This window comes from Littorina saxatilis, linkage group LG16 (genome assembly GCF_037325665.1).
Source record: "Littorina saxatilis isolate snail1 linkage group LG16, US_GU_Lsax_2.0, whole genome shotgun sequence".
NCBI classification, from domain to species: Eukaryota; Metazoa; Mollusca; class Gastropoda; order Littorinimorpha; family Littorinidae; genus Littorina; species Littorina saxatilis.
In genome coordinates, this window is record NC_090260.1 from 26,522,810 (window position 1) to 26,537,809 (window position 15,000).

Consider the following 15,000-nt stretch of genomic DNA (forward strand, 5'->3'; position numbering starts at 1 on the left):
TAAAATTAAACACTCCTCTTGCTAGAATAGACCTATTTAAATCAAGTCTTGTTTATTCAGGAAGCAGCCTCTTGAACGCTCTTCCGGACGCCCGGCGGCAATCTGACCAATACGGATTCTTTTAGAACCAAATATTCTTTCCATTTAATGAACACTATGAACAAATAAACTTGATTGGTATGTTCTCTTTAACTTTGTATACAGTTGTTCATTATCGGAATTATGGTTTATTTGTGACAAAATCACGAAGATTTGGCTCTGTAATACATTGTTTTGCTGAGCTAATGTTTTGTTGCAAAGTATGCTTACTTTGCGTTTATCTTCATTGCTTTATACCCAGTTTTGAACACTACCTTATGATCTACAATGCTTCTATATATTGCGCTTCATGAACATAAACTTATTATGTTCTACCATTAATGATGTTTTTATGTAACCTTTTTTTTTCCCAAGTCATAGTTATAGTAAAATAGTTTAGTCCCTCTTTAGGGCGAGGGCCAGATGCAAAAAAGGATATCTATGCTTATTCTTGTCACCCTCGAAAAACAAAGATTTGTCATTGTCATTGTCTCTCTCTCTCTCTCTCTCTCTCTCTCTCTCTCTCTCTCTCTCTCTCTCTCTCTCTCTCTCTCTCTCTCTCTCTCTCTCTCTCTCTCTCTTTCTCTCTCCCTCTCTTTCTCTCTCTCTCTTTCTCCGTCTCTCTCTCTGTCTATCTCCCTCTCGCATGTTCTTGGTGTGTGTGTGTGTGTGTGTGTGTGTGTGTGTGTGTGTGTGTGTGACTGTGTCTGTGTGTCTGTGTGTGTCTGTGTCTGTGTCTGTGTCTGTGTCTGTGCGCGCGCCGTTGGATAGGCATTTATGAGGCAGAAGTACCAATGTGATTGCAATTTTCAATATTTGTTTTATAGGACTGCGTTGGTTTGAGATGCCCGAGAGAATGTCAGCTCTTTTTCATACATATATCTCAGAGACATTGAAAGGTACTTCATATGTGTGTAAAAAGCTGGGACTACAGAAAATCATAAGTTGTATTACTGCCCCGAATTCTTCTTTTTTCAGGCTTAAACATACACGAAGACTGCAGCGGTAACAGAAAAGAAAACTGCAGACGCGATGCAGTGTGTGATAGTAACAGTATTTGCAGTAAGTCCCATACGCTTTGATTCTTTTTTTCCCATGCATGTGCATGTTATCTCTGCGTTATCACAAGATTAGTGTCATTTTGTCGTCATCTTCTCTCTGTCTTCAGTTCATAGTAGTATTACACACGCATTGCTGCTAGCCTTCTGGTAAACAATTTGGTCCAATTTCCATTGACGTTCGTTACAGGCGGTCCTTATTGGGCGGGGATATAGCTCAGTTGGTAGCGCGCTGGATTTGTATTCAGTTGGCCGCTGTCAGCGTGAGTTCGATCCCAGGTTCGGCGGAAATTTATTTCACAGAGTCAACTTTGTTTGCAGACTCTCTTCGGTGTCCGAACCTCCACCCGTGTACACTACATTGGGTGTGCACGTTAAAGATCCCACGATTGACAAAAGGGTCTTTCCTGGCAAAATTGCTTAGGCACAGTTAATAATTGTCTACCTATACCCGTGTGACTTGGAATAATAGGCCGTGAAAGGTAAATATGCGCCGAAATGGCTGCAATCTACTGGCCGTATAAAATTTCATCTCACACGGCATCACTGCAGAGCGCCTAGAACTGTACCCACGGAATATGCGCGATATAAGACTCATTGATTAATTGATTGATTGATTATTGGAGCCCGAAGTCGACTTCGCGAAGACATTGCGAAGTCTTTTTACCGAAAACTCCGTGCTAAAACTCCGTGCGGCCAGCTTCGCGAAGCATGCTTCGCTTCGTCGACTTTGCCCAGTCAATGACAAGCTTTAGCAGTGGCTTTGTGATAGAAGGAAATGTTTGTTTTTAGTGTTTAAATGCAAATGTGTTCATCAATCAATCAATCAATGAGGCTTATATCGCGCATATTCCGTGGGTACAGTTCTAGGCGCTCTGCAGTGATGCCGTGTGAGATGAAATCGTGGGATCTTTAACGTGCACACCCAATGTAGTGTACACGGGGGGGAGTTCGGACACCGAAGAGAGTCTGCACACAAAGTTGACTCTGAAATAAATTTCCGCCGAACCTGGGATCGAACTCACGCTGACAGCGGCCAACTGAATACAAATCCAGCGCGCTACCAACTGAGCTATATCCCCGCCCATACAGTCACCTGTTTGTTTGTTGTGTTGTTCGGTTTTATTCTGTGCAATTTTAGATCTGTGTCCGGCTGACCGTCTTGGAGGTAAATTATGAAGCCTTAGAAGAAATTATAGGGTTCACATCAGGGATTGCAACGCGTGTTTTATCCGCCAGACCGTTTGCTAGATATTAACGCAATCAATATTGACGATAAAAACAACATGTTATTAGCTGACCTGTACCTAAGTTATAAGAGAAAGTTTCCGAAATGACACATATCATTTTAATGGATAGGTTTATTTTTCTCTCTCTTTTCCTCCGTATTTCTTCTTTTTACATTTAGTCAAGTTTTGACTAAATGTTTTAACATGGAGGGGGGAATCGAGACGAGGGTCGTGGTGTATGTGTGGTTGTGTGTGTGTGTGTGTGTGTGTGTATGTGTGTGTGTGTGTGTGTGTGTCTGTGTGTGTGTGTGTGTGTGTGTGTGTGTTTGTGTGTGTGTGTGTGTCTGTGTGTGTGTGTATGTGTAGAGCGATTCAGAGTAAACTACTGGACCGATCTTTATGACATTTTTCATGAGAGTTCCTGGATATGATATCCCCAGATGTTTTTCTCATTATTTTCGATAAATGTCTTTGATGACGTCATATCCGGAATTTTGTAAAAGTTGAGGCGACACTGTCATACCCTCATTTTTCAATAAAATTGATTGAAATTTTGGCCAAGCAATCTTCGACAAAGGCCGGACTTTGGTATTGCATTTGGGCGGGGATGTAGCTCAGTCGGTAGCGCGCTGGATTTGTATCCAGTTGGCCGCTGTCAGCGTGAGTTCGTCCCCACGTTCGGCGAGAGATTTATTTCTCAGAGTCAACTTTGTGTGCAGACTCTCCTCGGTGTCCGAACACTCCCCCCCCCCCCCCCCCCCCCCGTGTGTACACGCAAGCACAAGACCAAGTGCGCACGAAAAAGATCCTGTAATCCATGTCAGAGTTCGGTGGGTTATAGAAACACGAAAATACCCAGCATGCTTCCTCCGAAAACGGCTGTCTAAATGGCGAGGTAAAAAACGGTCATACACGTAAAATTCCACTCGTGCAAAAAACACGAGTGTACGTGGGAGTTTCAGCCCACGAACGCAGAAGAAGAAGAAGAAGGTATCGCATTTCAGCTTGGAGGCTTAAAAATCAATTAATGACTTTGGTCATTACAAATCTGAAAATTGTAATTAAAATTACTTTTTCTATAAAACGATCCAAAATTACGTTTATTGTATTTTTCATCATTTTCTGATTCCAAAAAGATATAAATATGTTATATTCGGATTAAAAACAAGCTCTGAAAATTAAAAATATAAAAATTATGATTAAAATTAAATTTCCAAAATCGATTTAAAAACAATTTCATCTTATTTCTTGTCCGTTCCTGATTCCAAAAACATATAGATATGATATGTTTGGATTAAAAACACGTTCAGAGAGTTAAAAAGAATAGAGATATAGAAAAGCGTGCTATCCTCCTCAGCGCAACCGCTACCGCGCTTTTCTGGATTGTTAATTTCACTGCCTTTGCCACGAGAGGTCGACAGACGATGCTACGAGTGTACGGTCTTGCGAAAAAAAATGCAATGCGTTCAGTTTCATTCTGTGAGTTCGACAGCTTGACTAAATGTTGTTATTTCGCCTTACGCGACTTGTTTTTATATTTAGTCAAGTTTTGACTAAATATTTTAACATCGAGGGGGAATCGAAACGAGGGTCGTGGTGTATGTGCGTGTGTGCGTGTGTGCGTGTGTGTGTCTGTGTGTGTGTGTAGAGCGATTCAGACTAAACTACTGGACCGATCTTTATGAAATTTGACATGAGAGTTTCTGGGTATGAAATCCCCATACGTTTTTTTCATTTTTTTGATAAATGTCTTTGATGACGTCATATCCGGCTTTTCGTGAAAGTTGAGGCGGCACTGTCACGCCCTCATTTTTCAACCAAATTGGTTGAAATTTTGGTCAAGTAATCTTCGACGAAGCCCGGATTTCGGTATTGCATTTCAGCTTGGTGGCTTAAAAATTAATTAATGACTTTGGTCATTAAAAATCTGAAAATTGTAAAAAAAAAATAAAAATTTATAAAACGATCCAAATTTACGTTTATCTTATTCTCCATCATTTGCTGATTCCAAAAACATATAAATATGTTATATTCGGATTAAAAACAAGCTCTGAAAATTAAATATATAAAAATTATTATCAAAATTAAATTGTCGAAATCAATTTAAAAACACTTTCATCTTATTCCTTGTCGGTTCCTGATTCCAAAAACATATAGATATGATATGTTTGGATTAAAAACACGCTCAGAAAGTTAAAACAAAGAGAGGTACAGAAAAGCGTGCTATCCTTCTTAGCGCAACTACTACCCCGCTCTTCTTGTCAATTTCACTGCCTTTGCCATGAGCGGTGGACTGACGATGCTACGAGTATACGGTCTTGCTGAAAAATGGCATTGCGTTCAGTTTCAGTCTGTGAGTTCGACAGCTACTTGACTAAATATTGTATTTTCGCCTTACGCGACTTGTTCTTTGTTCAGGAATACCAGAGGGCGGGGAGTGTTATCAGAACGACGACAACCTAAACACGTGTGTAGCGGGAGCAACCTGTCTCGACTACACGTGTCGCTGTAACAACACTATTGCTACTCTCAACAACCACTCTCGTACCTGTGGTGAGAGCCAGGGGCTATTTTTGACTATTAAGGGTTTAGGTTCCTCTCAGACCTATTCCCTAAACTTGGAGAGAGAAAGCGTATGTGGTTAGTGCGTGCGTGCTCGTGTGTGTTTGTGTGTGTGTGTGTGTGCGTGTGTGTGCGTGCGTGTGTACGTGCGTGCGTGCGTGCGTGCGTTTAAGTGTCTGTGATAGACAGAGAGACAGAGACAGAAAGAAGAGACAGAAAGGGAGACAGAGACACCGCGTACTTGTTTGCGTGCTCGTAAGTGTGTGTGAGTGTGTGTGTGTGTGTGTGTGTGTGTTGTGACATGTATATGCATTTTTTTTCTGTCTCTCAGTATGTCTATCTGTCCGTCTGTCTGTATGTCTATCTGTATGTCCATATGTCCAAGTGTCTGATTTATACCCTTCACCCTATATACCCGGCAGAGCCTAGAGAGAAGAAGGCAGGGGGAGAGTGCAAAGCGAATGCGGGAGGATCGGCTTGTGAAGATCGTCACGCCAAGTGCACTGGTCAAGGGGATGTCTGTCAGTGTGATGAAGGATACGCCAGAGATGACGGATATCAGTGCAGTGAGTATTGGCTGTGCATATACAGGTCCTATTGTGTATGAGGCCAGTAGTGTTTCGACTTGATATATCAAGATTAAATTAGTCTTATCTTTGCTTCTGTGTACATATGTATTTGTGTGTGTTGCTTTGTTAGTGTGTCTGCCTGTCTGTCTGTCTGTGTACGCGCGCCTTTTTACGACTTATAGAGAATTATTTATTTGACGCAAAGAGAGGGTGATAGAGTCTGCTGCTAGCCTCTTATATAAGTGGCACATTTGGAAGATGAAATAACTTAAAAACTACGGTATCAACCCAGCACGTGTGTTAAACTGACAAACAATATGAGGTGACTGCTGTTGTTCTCGTTTGTTGCAAGTCAATCAATCAATATCAATCAATCAATATGAGGCTTATATCGCGCGTATTCCGTGGGTACAGTTCTAAGCGCACGGCAGGGATTTTATTTTTTTTTTAAATATTTTTTTTTATGCAATTTATATCGCGCACATATTCAAAGCGCAGGGATTTATTTATGCCGTGTGAGATGGAATTTTTTACACAATACATCACGCATTCACATCGGCCAGCAGATCGCAGCCATTTCGGCGCATATCCTACTTTTCACGGCCTATTATTCCAAGTCACACGGGTATTTTGGTGGACATTTTTATCTATGCCTATACAATTTTGCCAGGAAAGACCCTTTTGTCAATCGTGGGATCTTTAACGTGCACACCCCAATGTAAGTGTACACGAAGGGACCTCGGTTTTTCGTCTCATCCGAAAGACTAGCACTTGAACCCACCACCTAGGTTAGGAAAGGGGGGAGAAAATTGCTAACGCCCTGACCCAGGGTCGAACTCGCAACCTCTCGCTTCCGAGCGCAAGTGCGTTACCACTCGGCCACCCAGTCCAAGTAACAGAACCACAAGCAAACAGAGAGTGAGGGAAGGAGGAGGACCATTGTCTCAATGCAGGTGACGACCTTGTGGCGAATTTGACACGCTGCAAATTGTGCAGCATTTTCATAACCTGTATTTTTTGTTTTGTATCGTTACGCTGGACATACTAATTATATGCGAAACAGACAAAACGATTTCATGACATTTTGTTTTCTTCTGAATAATAACGTTGGACGTTCTGAGAAATAAGCAGAGCAATTTATTACCTTATGACGGGCCGCGCTGTGGCGGGGTGGTAAGACGTCGGCCTCTTAATCGGAAGGTCGAGGGTTCGAATCCCGGTCGCGGCCGCCTGGTGGGTTAAGTGTGGAGATTTTTCCGATCTCCCAGGTCAACTTATGTGCAGACCTGCTCGTGCCTTATCCCCCTTCGTGTGCACACGCAAGCTCAAGACCAAGTGCGCACGGAAAATATCCTGTAATCCAAGTCAGAATTAGGTGGTTTAGAGAAACACGAAAATATCCAGCATGCTTCCTCCGAAAGCGGCGTATAGCTGCCTTAATGGCGGGGTAAAACGGTCATACACGTAAAATTCTACTGGTGCAAAAAACACGAGTGTACGTGGGAGTTTCAGCCCACGAACGCAGAAGAAGAAGAAGAATTACCTTATCTTTCCCATTGAACGGGGAGAGGAGGATGGTGGGTGTGTATAGAATAACTTGAGACAATTTTTATTCTGACCCGCTGTGTTGTTTTCAGAACTGATTGCAGGTCAAAGGTGTACAGGAGAGGAAGAGGAGTGCATTGCAGGGACAGAGTGCGATGGGATAATCTGCAGTGAGTCACAAAGTTTTTGCATTCACATTTATGATGACGCTGTGAAAGTTAGTTGTATAATTTAAAGAATAAGTTCAGGAGATATACAAACCAGATAGTCTGCTTACGTTCCAAATTCAAGAATTAAAAAAAAAGTCGCGTAAGGCAAAATTACTACATTTAGTCAAGCTGTGGAACTCACAGAATGAAACTGAACGCACTGCATTTTTTCACAATGACCGTAGTCCGCCGCTTGTGCATAACCGAGTGAAACTGACGAGCCTGTTCAGCGCGGTAGTGGTTTCGCTGTGCTGCATAGCACGTTTTTCTGTACCTCTCTTCGTTTTACCTTTCTGAGCGTGTTTTTAATCCAAACATATCATATCTATATCTTTTTGGAATCAGGAACCAACAAGGAATAAGATGAAAATGTTTTTGAATCGATTTCGGAAATTTCATTTTGATCATAATTTTTATATTTTTAATTTTCAGAGCTTGTTTTTAATCCAAATATAACATATTTATATGTTTTTGGAATCAGGAAATGATGTAGAATAAGATGAACGTAAATTTGGATCGTTTTATATAAAATAATATTACAATTTTCAGATTTGTAATGACCAAAGTCATTAATTAATTTTTAAGCCACCAAGCTGAAATGCAATACCGAAGTCCGGCCTTCGTCGAAGATTGCCTTACAAAAATTTCAATCAATTTGAATGAAAAATGAGGGTGTGACAGTGCCGCCTCAACTTTTACAAAAAGACGGATATGACGTCATCAAAAGTATTTATCGAAAAAAAGAAAAACACGTCCGGGATATCATTACCAGGAACTCTCATGTAAAATGTCATAAAGATCGGTCCAGTATTTTGGTCTGAATCGCTCTACACACACACACACACACACACACACACACACACAGACAGACAGACACACACACACACACATACACCACGACCCTCGTCTCGATTCCCCCTCTATGTTAAAACATTTAGTCAAAACTTGACTAAATGTAAAAATGGTAAATCTTGTGAAGGTTTAGTTTCCAACGAAGGATGACATTCATAAGTAAATCGAACCAAAGATCTTTATAATCGATAGACAGACAAATAAAGATGAGACCCAGGACTATGATGTGATGGGTGTTTTGCAGAGATCGGCCTCGGCAGCAAGTGTTCTGGTGCCACGAAGGACCTGTGTATCGAGGGGGCGGTGTGTGACAACGACCGAAGATGTAGTGAGTTATTTGTCACAGACACTGATTTGTCTTTATTTGATTTCAGGAGTGAGAGGGGGGGGGGGGGGTAGCGGGGGGTCTAATTCAATTAACAAAATCAATTGACAGAAAATTGAATAAAAGGTATCACAACGGTGGGGAAGTATTCGTATTCTCAAGGTTCCACTACATATTATTTTCACACACGCGCGTGCACTCTAAAACAACAAGGAAGAGAGAGGGAAACGTGATGAATGTGATGGTGATGACATGATGACGAAAATGACGATGACAATGATAACGATGATGATGATGATGATGATGATGATGATGATGATGATGATGATGATGATGATGAAGATGATGATGATGATGATGATGATGATGACGACGGTGATGATGACGATGCTGATGACGAGGACGATGTCGATGTCGACGACGACGACGACGACGATGATGATGTTTAAATGTCCCAGGGATTGACCGTGGCGGTAACTGTAGCGATGATGATGATGATGATGATGATGATGATGATGATGATGATGATGATGATGATGATGATGATGATGATGATGATGTGGCGGTAACTGTAGCGATGATGATGATGATGATGGTGATGATGATGATGATGATGATGATGATGATGATGATGATGATGATGATGATGACGACGACGACGATGTCGACGACGACGACGATGATGATGTTTAAATGTCCAAGGGATTGACCGTGGCGGTAACTGTAGCGGCCAGAGAAATGGACACTGCAGACTGGACACGCTGTGTGACAACCTCTACCAGTGCAGTAAGTACTCCATGCCACACTCCCGTCCTGCGTGCACGAGCATGGTCACCGCCACTGATCTTTTTATATTTAGTCAAGTTTTGACTAAATATTTTAACATCGAGGGGGAATCGAAACGAGGGTCGTGGTGTATGTGCGTGTGTGTGTGTGTCTGTGTGTGTGTGTGTGTGTGTGTGTGTGTGTGTGTGTAGAGCGATTCAGACTAAACTACTGTATCGATCGTTATGAAATTTGACATGAGAGTTCCTGGGTATGAAATCCCCGAACGTTTTTTTCATTTTTTTGATAAATGTCTTTGATGACGTCATATCCGGCTTTTCGTGAAAGTTGAGGCGGCACTGTCACGCCCTTATTTTTCAACCAAATTGGTTGAAATTTTGGTCAAGTAATCTTCGACGAAGCCCGGACTTCGGTATTGCATTTCAGCTTGGTGGCTTAAAATTAATTAATGACTTTGGTCATTAAAAATCTGAAAATTGTAAAAAAAAACAAAAAAAATTATAAAACGATCCAAATTTACGTTTATCTTATTCTCCATCATTTGCTGATTCCAAAAACATATAAATATGTTATATTCGGATTAAAAACAAGCTCTGAAAATTAAATATATAAAAATTATTATCAAAATTAAATTGTCGAAATCAATTTAAAAACACTTTCATCTTATTTCTTGTCGGTTCCTGATTTCAAAAACATATAGATATGATATGTTTGGATTAAAAACACGCTCAGAAAGTTAAAACAAAGAGAGGTACAGAAAAGCGTGCTATCCTTCTTAGCGCAACTACTACCCCGCTCTTCTTGTCAATTTCACTGCCTTTGCCATGAGCGGTGGACTGACGATGCTACGAGTATACGGTCTTGCTGAAAAATGGCATTGCGTTCAGTTTCATTCTGTGAGTTCGACAGCTACTTGACTAAATATTGTATTTTCGCCTTACGCGACTTGTTTCGCTTTCACGCGACGGGCGCAGTGGCGTGGTGGTAAGACATCGGCCTTCTAATCGGGAGGTCGTGAGTTCGAATCCCGGTCGCTGCCGCCTGGTGGGTTAAGAGTGGAGATTTTTCCGATCTCCCAGGTCAACTTATGCGCAGACCTGCTAAGTGAACCCCCTTCGTGTGTACACGCAAGCACAAGACCAAGTGCGCACGGAAAAGATCCTGTAATCCATGTCGGAGTTCGGTGGGTTATGGAAACACGAAAATACCCAGCATGCCTACTCAACGAAAGCGGAGTGAAGCTGACTATGCTCTCAGAGTATAGCGTGGGGAACCCAAATGGGCAAACGAGCTCACACGTAACCAGAAAATTCTGGAACGCTGAAGAAGAAGAAGAAGCTTTCACACAATTTCTTTACTCTTAAAGTCGCCATACAGGAAGCAGTGTACACGATTTTGGCCAACGGTTCAAGACCAGAGACTGTATAAAGTACACCGACGTGACAATTAAGCAACGCGAAAATAAACCGGAAGCCTTGTGCATGGTGCCCCAACGCGGATTGATTTATTCTGCCTACTTTCGCTTTCTACTGCAGTGACGATAACGGGCAACACATGACATGCCTCAAAAGCTCAAAGGAGGCTTGACAGAACTGTCTACGCTTTCAACAGCGCTAGTGTTTCTTCTTTGTTTTTGTTGTTCTTCTTCTGGTCCATCTTCTTGCTCATCTTCTTGTTCTTGTTCTTCTTGTTCTTCTTCTTGTTCTTTTTCTTCTTCGTGAGCCGTCGTCGTACTTCTTCTTCTTTGGCTGCAGCTCCCTAAGTACACTCGTGTTTTATTAGCACGAGGTGGTTGATGACGTTGATGCCATGTTTCACCGCCATTCGTTGTGAAGGATGCATACTTGGTATTTTCGTTTTTATATAACTCTGACATTACAGGATCTTCTCCGTGCGTACTTGGTCTTATATGCTTGCGTGTACAGTACACACGAAGAGGGATGAAGCACTGGCAGGTCTGCACATAAGTTGAGATCAAAGAAATCTCCACTGTTAACCCAACAGGCTGGGATTCGAACACACAGCCTTCCACATGGAAGGCCCACGTCTCATCCATAAGGCCAAAAAAAATAGTCTGTTTACGGTAACCCGACCGACCCTATTTTTTTCGCGCGACCCTAGACTTTTTTTTTGGCATTTGGGAAAAAAAAGAAAAAAAAATCTGGGTTTTTTGCAAAATAACGTAAAAATATGGTTTTTTGGAAGAAAAAAAATCCCGACCTACCGACCCTATTTTTTTGGCCTATGTTACCGTAAACAGACCTCTTTTTTTTTTTGGCCTAAGGATATTGTACTCGTCAGTGTTTCGGATTTTGCACACCCGATTTAAAAACATTTTGTTTACTTCCCACGCGCTTTTTGATTTTGATTTATCGTGCTTTCACGCAGTGATAACGTTAAAAATGGGTGGCCGAGCGGTAACGACTGGGTGGCCGAGCGGTAACGCACTTGCGCTCGGAAGCGAGAGGTTGCGAGTTCGACCCTGGGTCAGGGCGTTAGAAATTTTCTCCCCCCCCCCCCCCCTTTCCTAACCTAGGTGGTGGGTTCAAGTGCTAGTCTTTCGGATGAGACGAAAAACCGAGGTCCCTTCGTGTACACTACATTGGGGTGTGCACGTTAAATATCCCACGATTGACAAAAGGGTGTTTCCTGGCAAAATTGTATAGGCATAGATAAAAATGTCCACCAAAATACCCGTGTGACTTGGAATAATAGGCCGTGAAAAGTAGGATATGCGCCGAAATGGCTGCGATCTGCTGGCCGATGTGAATGCGTGATGTATTGTGTAAAACAAATTCCATCTCACACGCAAATCCCTGCGCCTTGAATATGTGCGCGATATAAATTGCATAAACAAAAAAAACAAAAACAAAATCCCTGCGCTTAGAACTGTACCCGCGGAATACGCGCGATATAAGCCTCATATTGATTGATTGATTGATTGATTAAAAATGTACGATTGTGTAAGGTCGCAGAACTACCCCAAAAAGATAGAATAAAAAAAAAAAGGTATGTTGCTGGAACGTTTAATTATTGGTCAAAACAATACGTTACGTTCACAGATATAGCTGTCTTTGAAGTGAGCAGACAATCACTACCCCCCGCGGGCTAGGGGGAAGAATTTACCCGATGCTCCCCAGCATGTCGTAAGAGGCGACTAACGGATTCTGTTTCTCCTTTTACCCTTGTTAAGTGTTTCTTGTATAGAATATAGTCAATGTTTGTAAAGATTTTAGTCAAGCAGTATGTAAGAAATGTTAAGTCCTTTGTACTGGAAACTTGCATTCTCCCAGTAAGGTCATATATTGTACTACGTTGCAAGCCCCTGGAGCAATTTTTTGATTAGGCCAAAAACAAAAATTGTCTGTTTAGGGTAACCCGACCGACCCTATCGATTTGGCGCCGACCCAAAAACTTTTTTTTTATTTCAAAAAAAAAAAAAAAAAAGAGGTAAAAATGCTAAAAAGAGACATTTGGCGTTTCTTTCTCTCCCTTTCTCTCTGTTTTATTTATACGTTAGTTTTGAAACATGTATTCATCAAATATAAGAAGTGAATTTACACAGTACACACACACACACACAAAAAAAAAAAAAAAACCCTACCTACCTATCGACCCTACTTTTTTTGGTCATGTTACCCTAAACAGACAATTTTTTTTTTGTGGCCTTAGTGCTTTTGTGAACAAGGAACAATTAACAAGTGGTTCTATCCCACCCCCCCCCCCCCCCCCCCTTTCCCCGTCGCGATATAACCTTGAACGGTTGAAAACGACGTTAAACACCAAATAAAGAAAGAAAAGACAATCACTAATTAGACAAAACGTATCTGACAAAATGTTCAGCCGCTTGCAGGGAAGACACAAGCGAGCCAATCTCTGTTGGAGTTTCACCCCAAAAGAGAGTGTCACTTATGCCAGCACTCTGATGCCGGCGAGGACTTTGTGCTTTCAGGAGTGGGCCACGGTTCGACCTGTGCAGGGTCGTCAGAGGTGTGTGTTGCGGGCGCCTCCTGTGTCAACAATACCTGTACCTGTGCTGCACAACACCTGGCCGTCACGAGTGGGGCTGTGTGCTGTAAGGCACTGTCTTGTATACACTGTATCTTCTTCTTCTTCTTCTTCTTCTTCTTCTTCTTCTTCTTCTTCTTCTTCTTCTTCTTCTTCTTTGTTCATGGGCAGAAACTCCCACGTTCACTCATGTTTTAGCACGAGTGGATTTTTACGAGTATGACCGTTTTTACCCGCCATTTAGGCAGCCATACGCCGATTTCACACTGTATTTCATACATTGTATGTCGCTGGCTTAACAAGGTAATGTATTCTGTAGACCTTTTCCAATAGATACTATACACCTGTACATGTATGTACTGTAAGCCTACACGAAACCGTCATTCTGAAGCAGAAGAGTCACGTGAAATTTAGTCAAACGTTTGTGTCAAAATTGTATTTTTGTTGGTTCTATCTTATTGTTCACGGCAGAAGAATTGAAAACATGCGACTGCGCTCAAAAGAGTTCACGCTCGCTCTAATGAAACGGCTACAAATTACAAAACGAAAGGCGAAGAAAATTCAACTTTATAGGATCATGTGTTCGAAGGAGGATCTTCTTGCAACACAGAATGGGAGGAAAAGACCCGAGCAATGCACAGCTCGGAAGTGACCAGGTGCACCTCTCAAAACTCGGATCTGATTTTACTCGGGTTTTTTCCAGTTCGTAAAATTGTTAGGGTAATTTCATAAAAGACGCAGTTTTTAGACGTTGCGTTACTCCTTGTTTTGAAAACAAAAACAACATAAACATTAACAACAAGCATCGACAACAACAACAACCACCACCACCACAACGACAACAACAACCACAACAAGAACTACCACAACAACCACATCTACAATATCTCAACAACAACAAAAACAACAACAAAAACAAAACAACAACAACAACATCACACTAGCAACAACAATAACAACAACAACAACAACAACAACAACAACAGCAGAAATAACAACAGCAACAACAACAACAAACAAGAACTACCATAACAACCGCAACAACAACCATCAACGACAACAAAACACCACAACAACAATATCATGGAATGTAACTGGACAGTTCCAGCAGCAGGCCGGGTGGGCGGGGAGTGCGACGGGGTGGACAGAACATGCCAGGACCCCTGGGCCGTGTGTGGGGAACTCTCTACCTGCCGCTGCACCGCGGGACTGGACACTGACCATAGGAACTACAGCTGTGGTGAGCGGTCAGCGTATAGTGTCTGGGTTCAGGTTGTGTGGTTTTGGCGTGGCTGTTGACCACGGTGGAGGAGCACGAACCGGAAGGGGCTACCAGCTAAACGGGAGAGAGGAAACAGCGGTGTCTGATTCGTTGAAATCACAACAAATCTCAATTTCAAACAATCCAAGACTGCGGCTGGCTCCCGACTGGCTGGTAGCTTTCTCGTGAACATCAACCCTGGTCGCTTAATTTGCCTACCTCTCTTGGCTGCTCGTTTGCTTGTGTGTTTGCCTTGTCACTTGCCTCTGCCAGTGTTGCTGTCTGCTTGCGCCTTTGTTTGTTTGCTTGTTTGTTTGCTTGTCTGTTTGATTGTTTGCCTGTTTACCTGTCTGGTTGTGTCTGTTTCTCTGTTTATTTGTCTGTCCGTCTGTTTGTTTGTGTGTCTGTTTGCCTCTCTATTGTCCTGCCTGTTTGCTTGTGTGTTTTTTCCTGCATGTTTGCCTGCCTGTTTTCTTCTCTGTTTGCTTTCCTGTCTCGTTCGCCTGTCTCTTTGTCAA

At 42.1% G+C, this 15,000-nt stretch overlaps 1 protein-coding gene across 1 annotated transcript in view; it reads left to right on the forward strand.

Annotated features, from left to right (window-relative positions):
• LOC138949941 (uncharacterized) overlaps window positions 1-15,000 on the forward strand; it is a 22,814-nt gene that overhangs the window by 276 nt on the left and 7,538 nt on the right. The window contains exons 2-9 of the mRNA XM_070321724.1: window positions 1,024-1,140; window positions 4,784-4,918; window positions 5,350-5,493; window positions 7,134-7,211; window positions 8,347-8,430; window positions 9,130-9,213; window positions 13,166-13,288; window positions 14,324-14,461. Coding sequence (XP_070177825.1) covers window positions 1,024-1,140; window positions 4,784-4,918; window positions 5,350-5,493; window positions 7,134-7,211; window positions 8,347-8,430; window positions 9,130-9,213; window positions 13,166-13,288; window positions 14,324-14,461 — 903 coding nt within the window. The remainder of the gene's footprint in view (window positions 1-1,023; window positions 1,141-4,783; window positions 4,919-5,349; window positions 5,494-7,133; window positions 7,212-8,346; window positions 8,431-9,129; window positions 9,214-13,165; window positions 13,289-14,323; window positions 14,462-15,000) is intronic.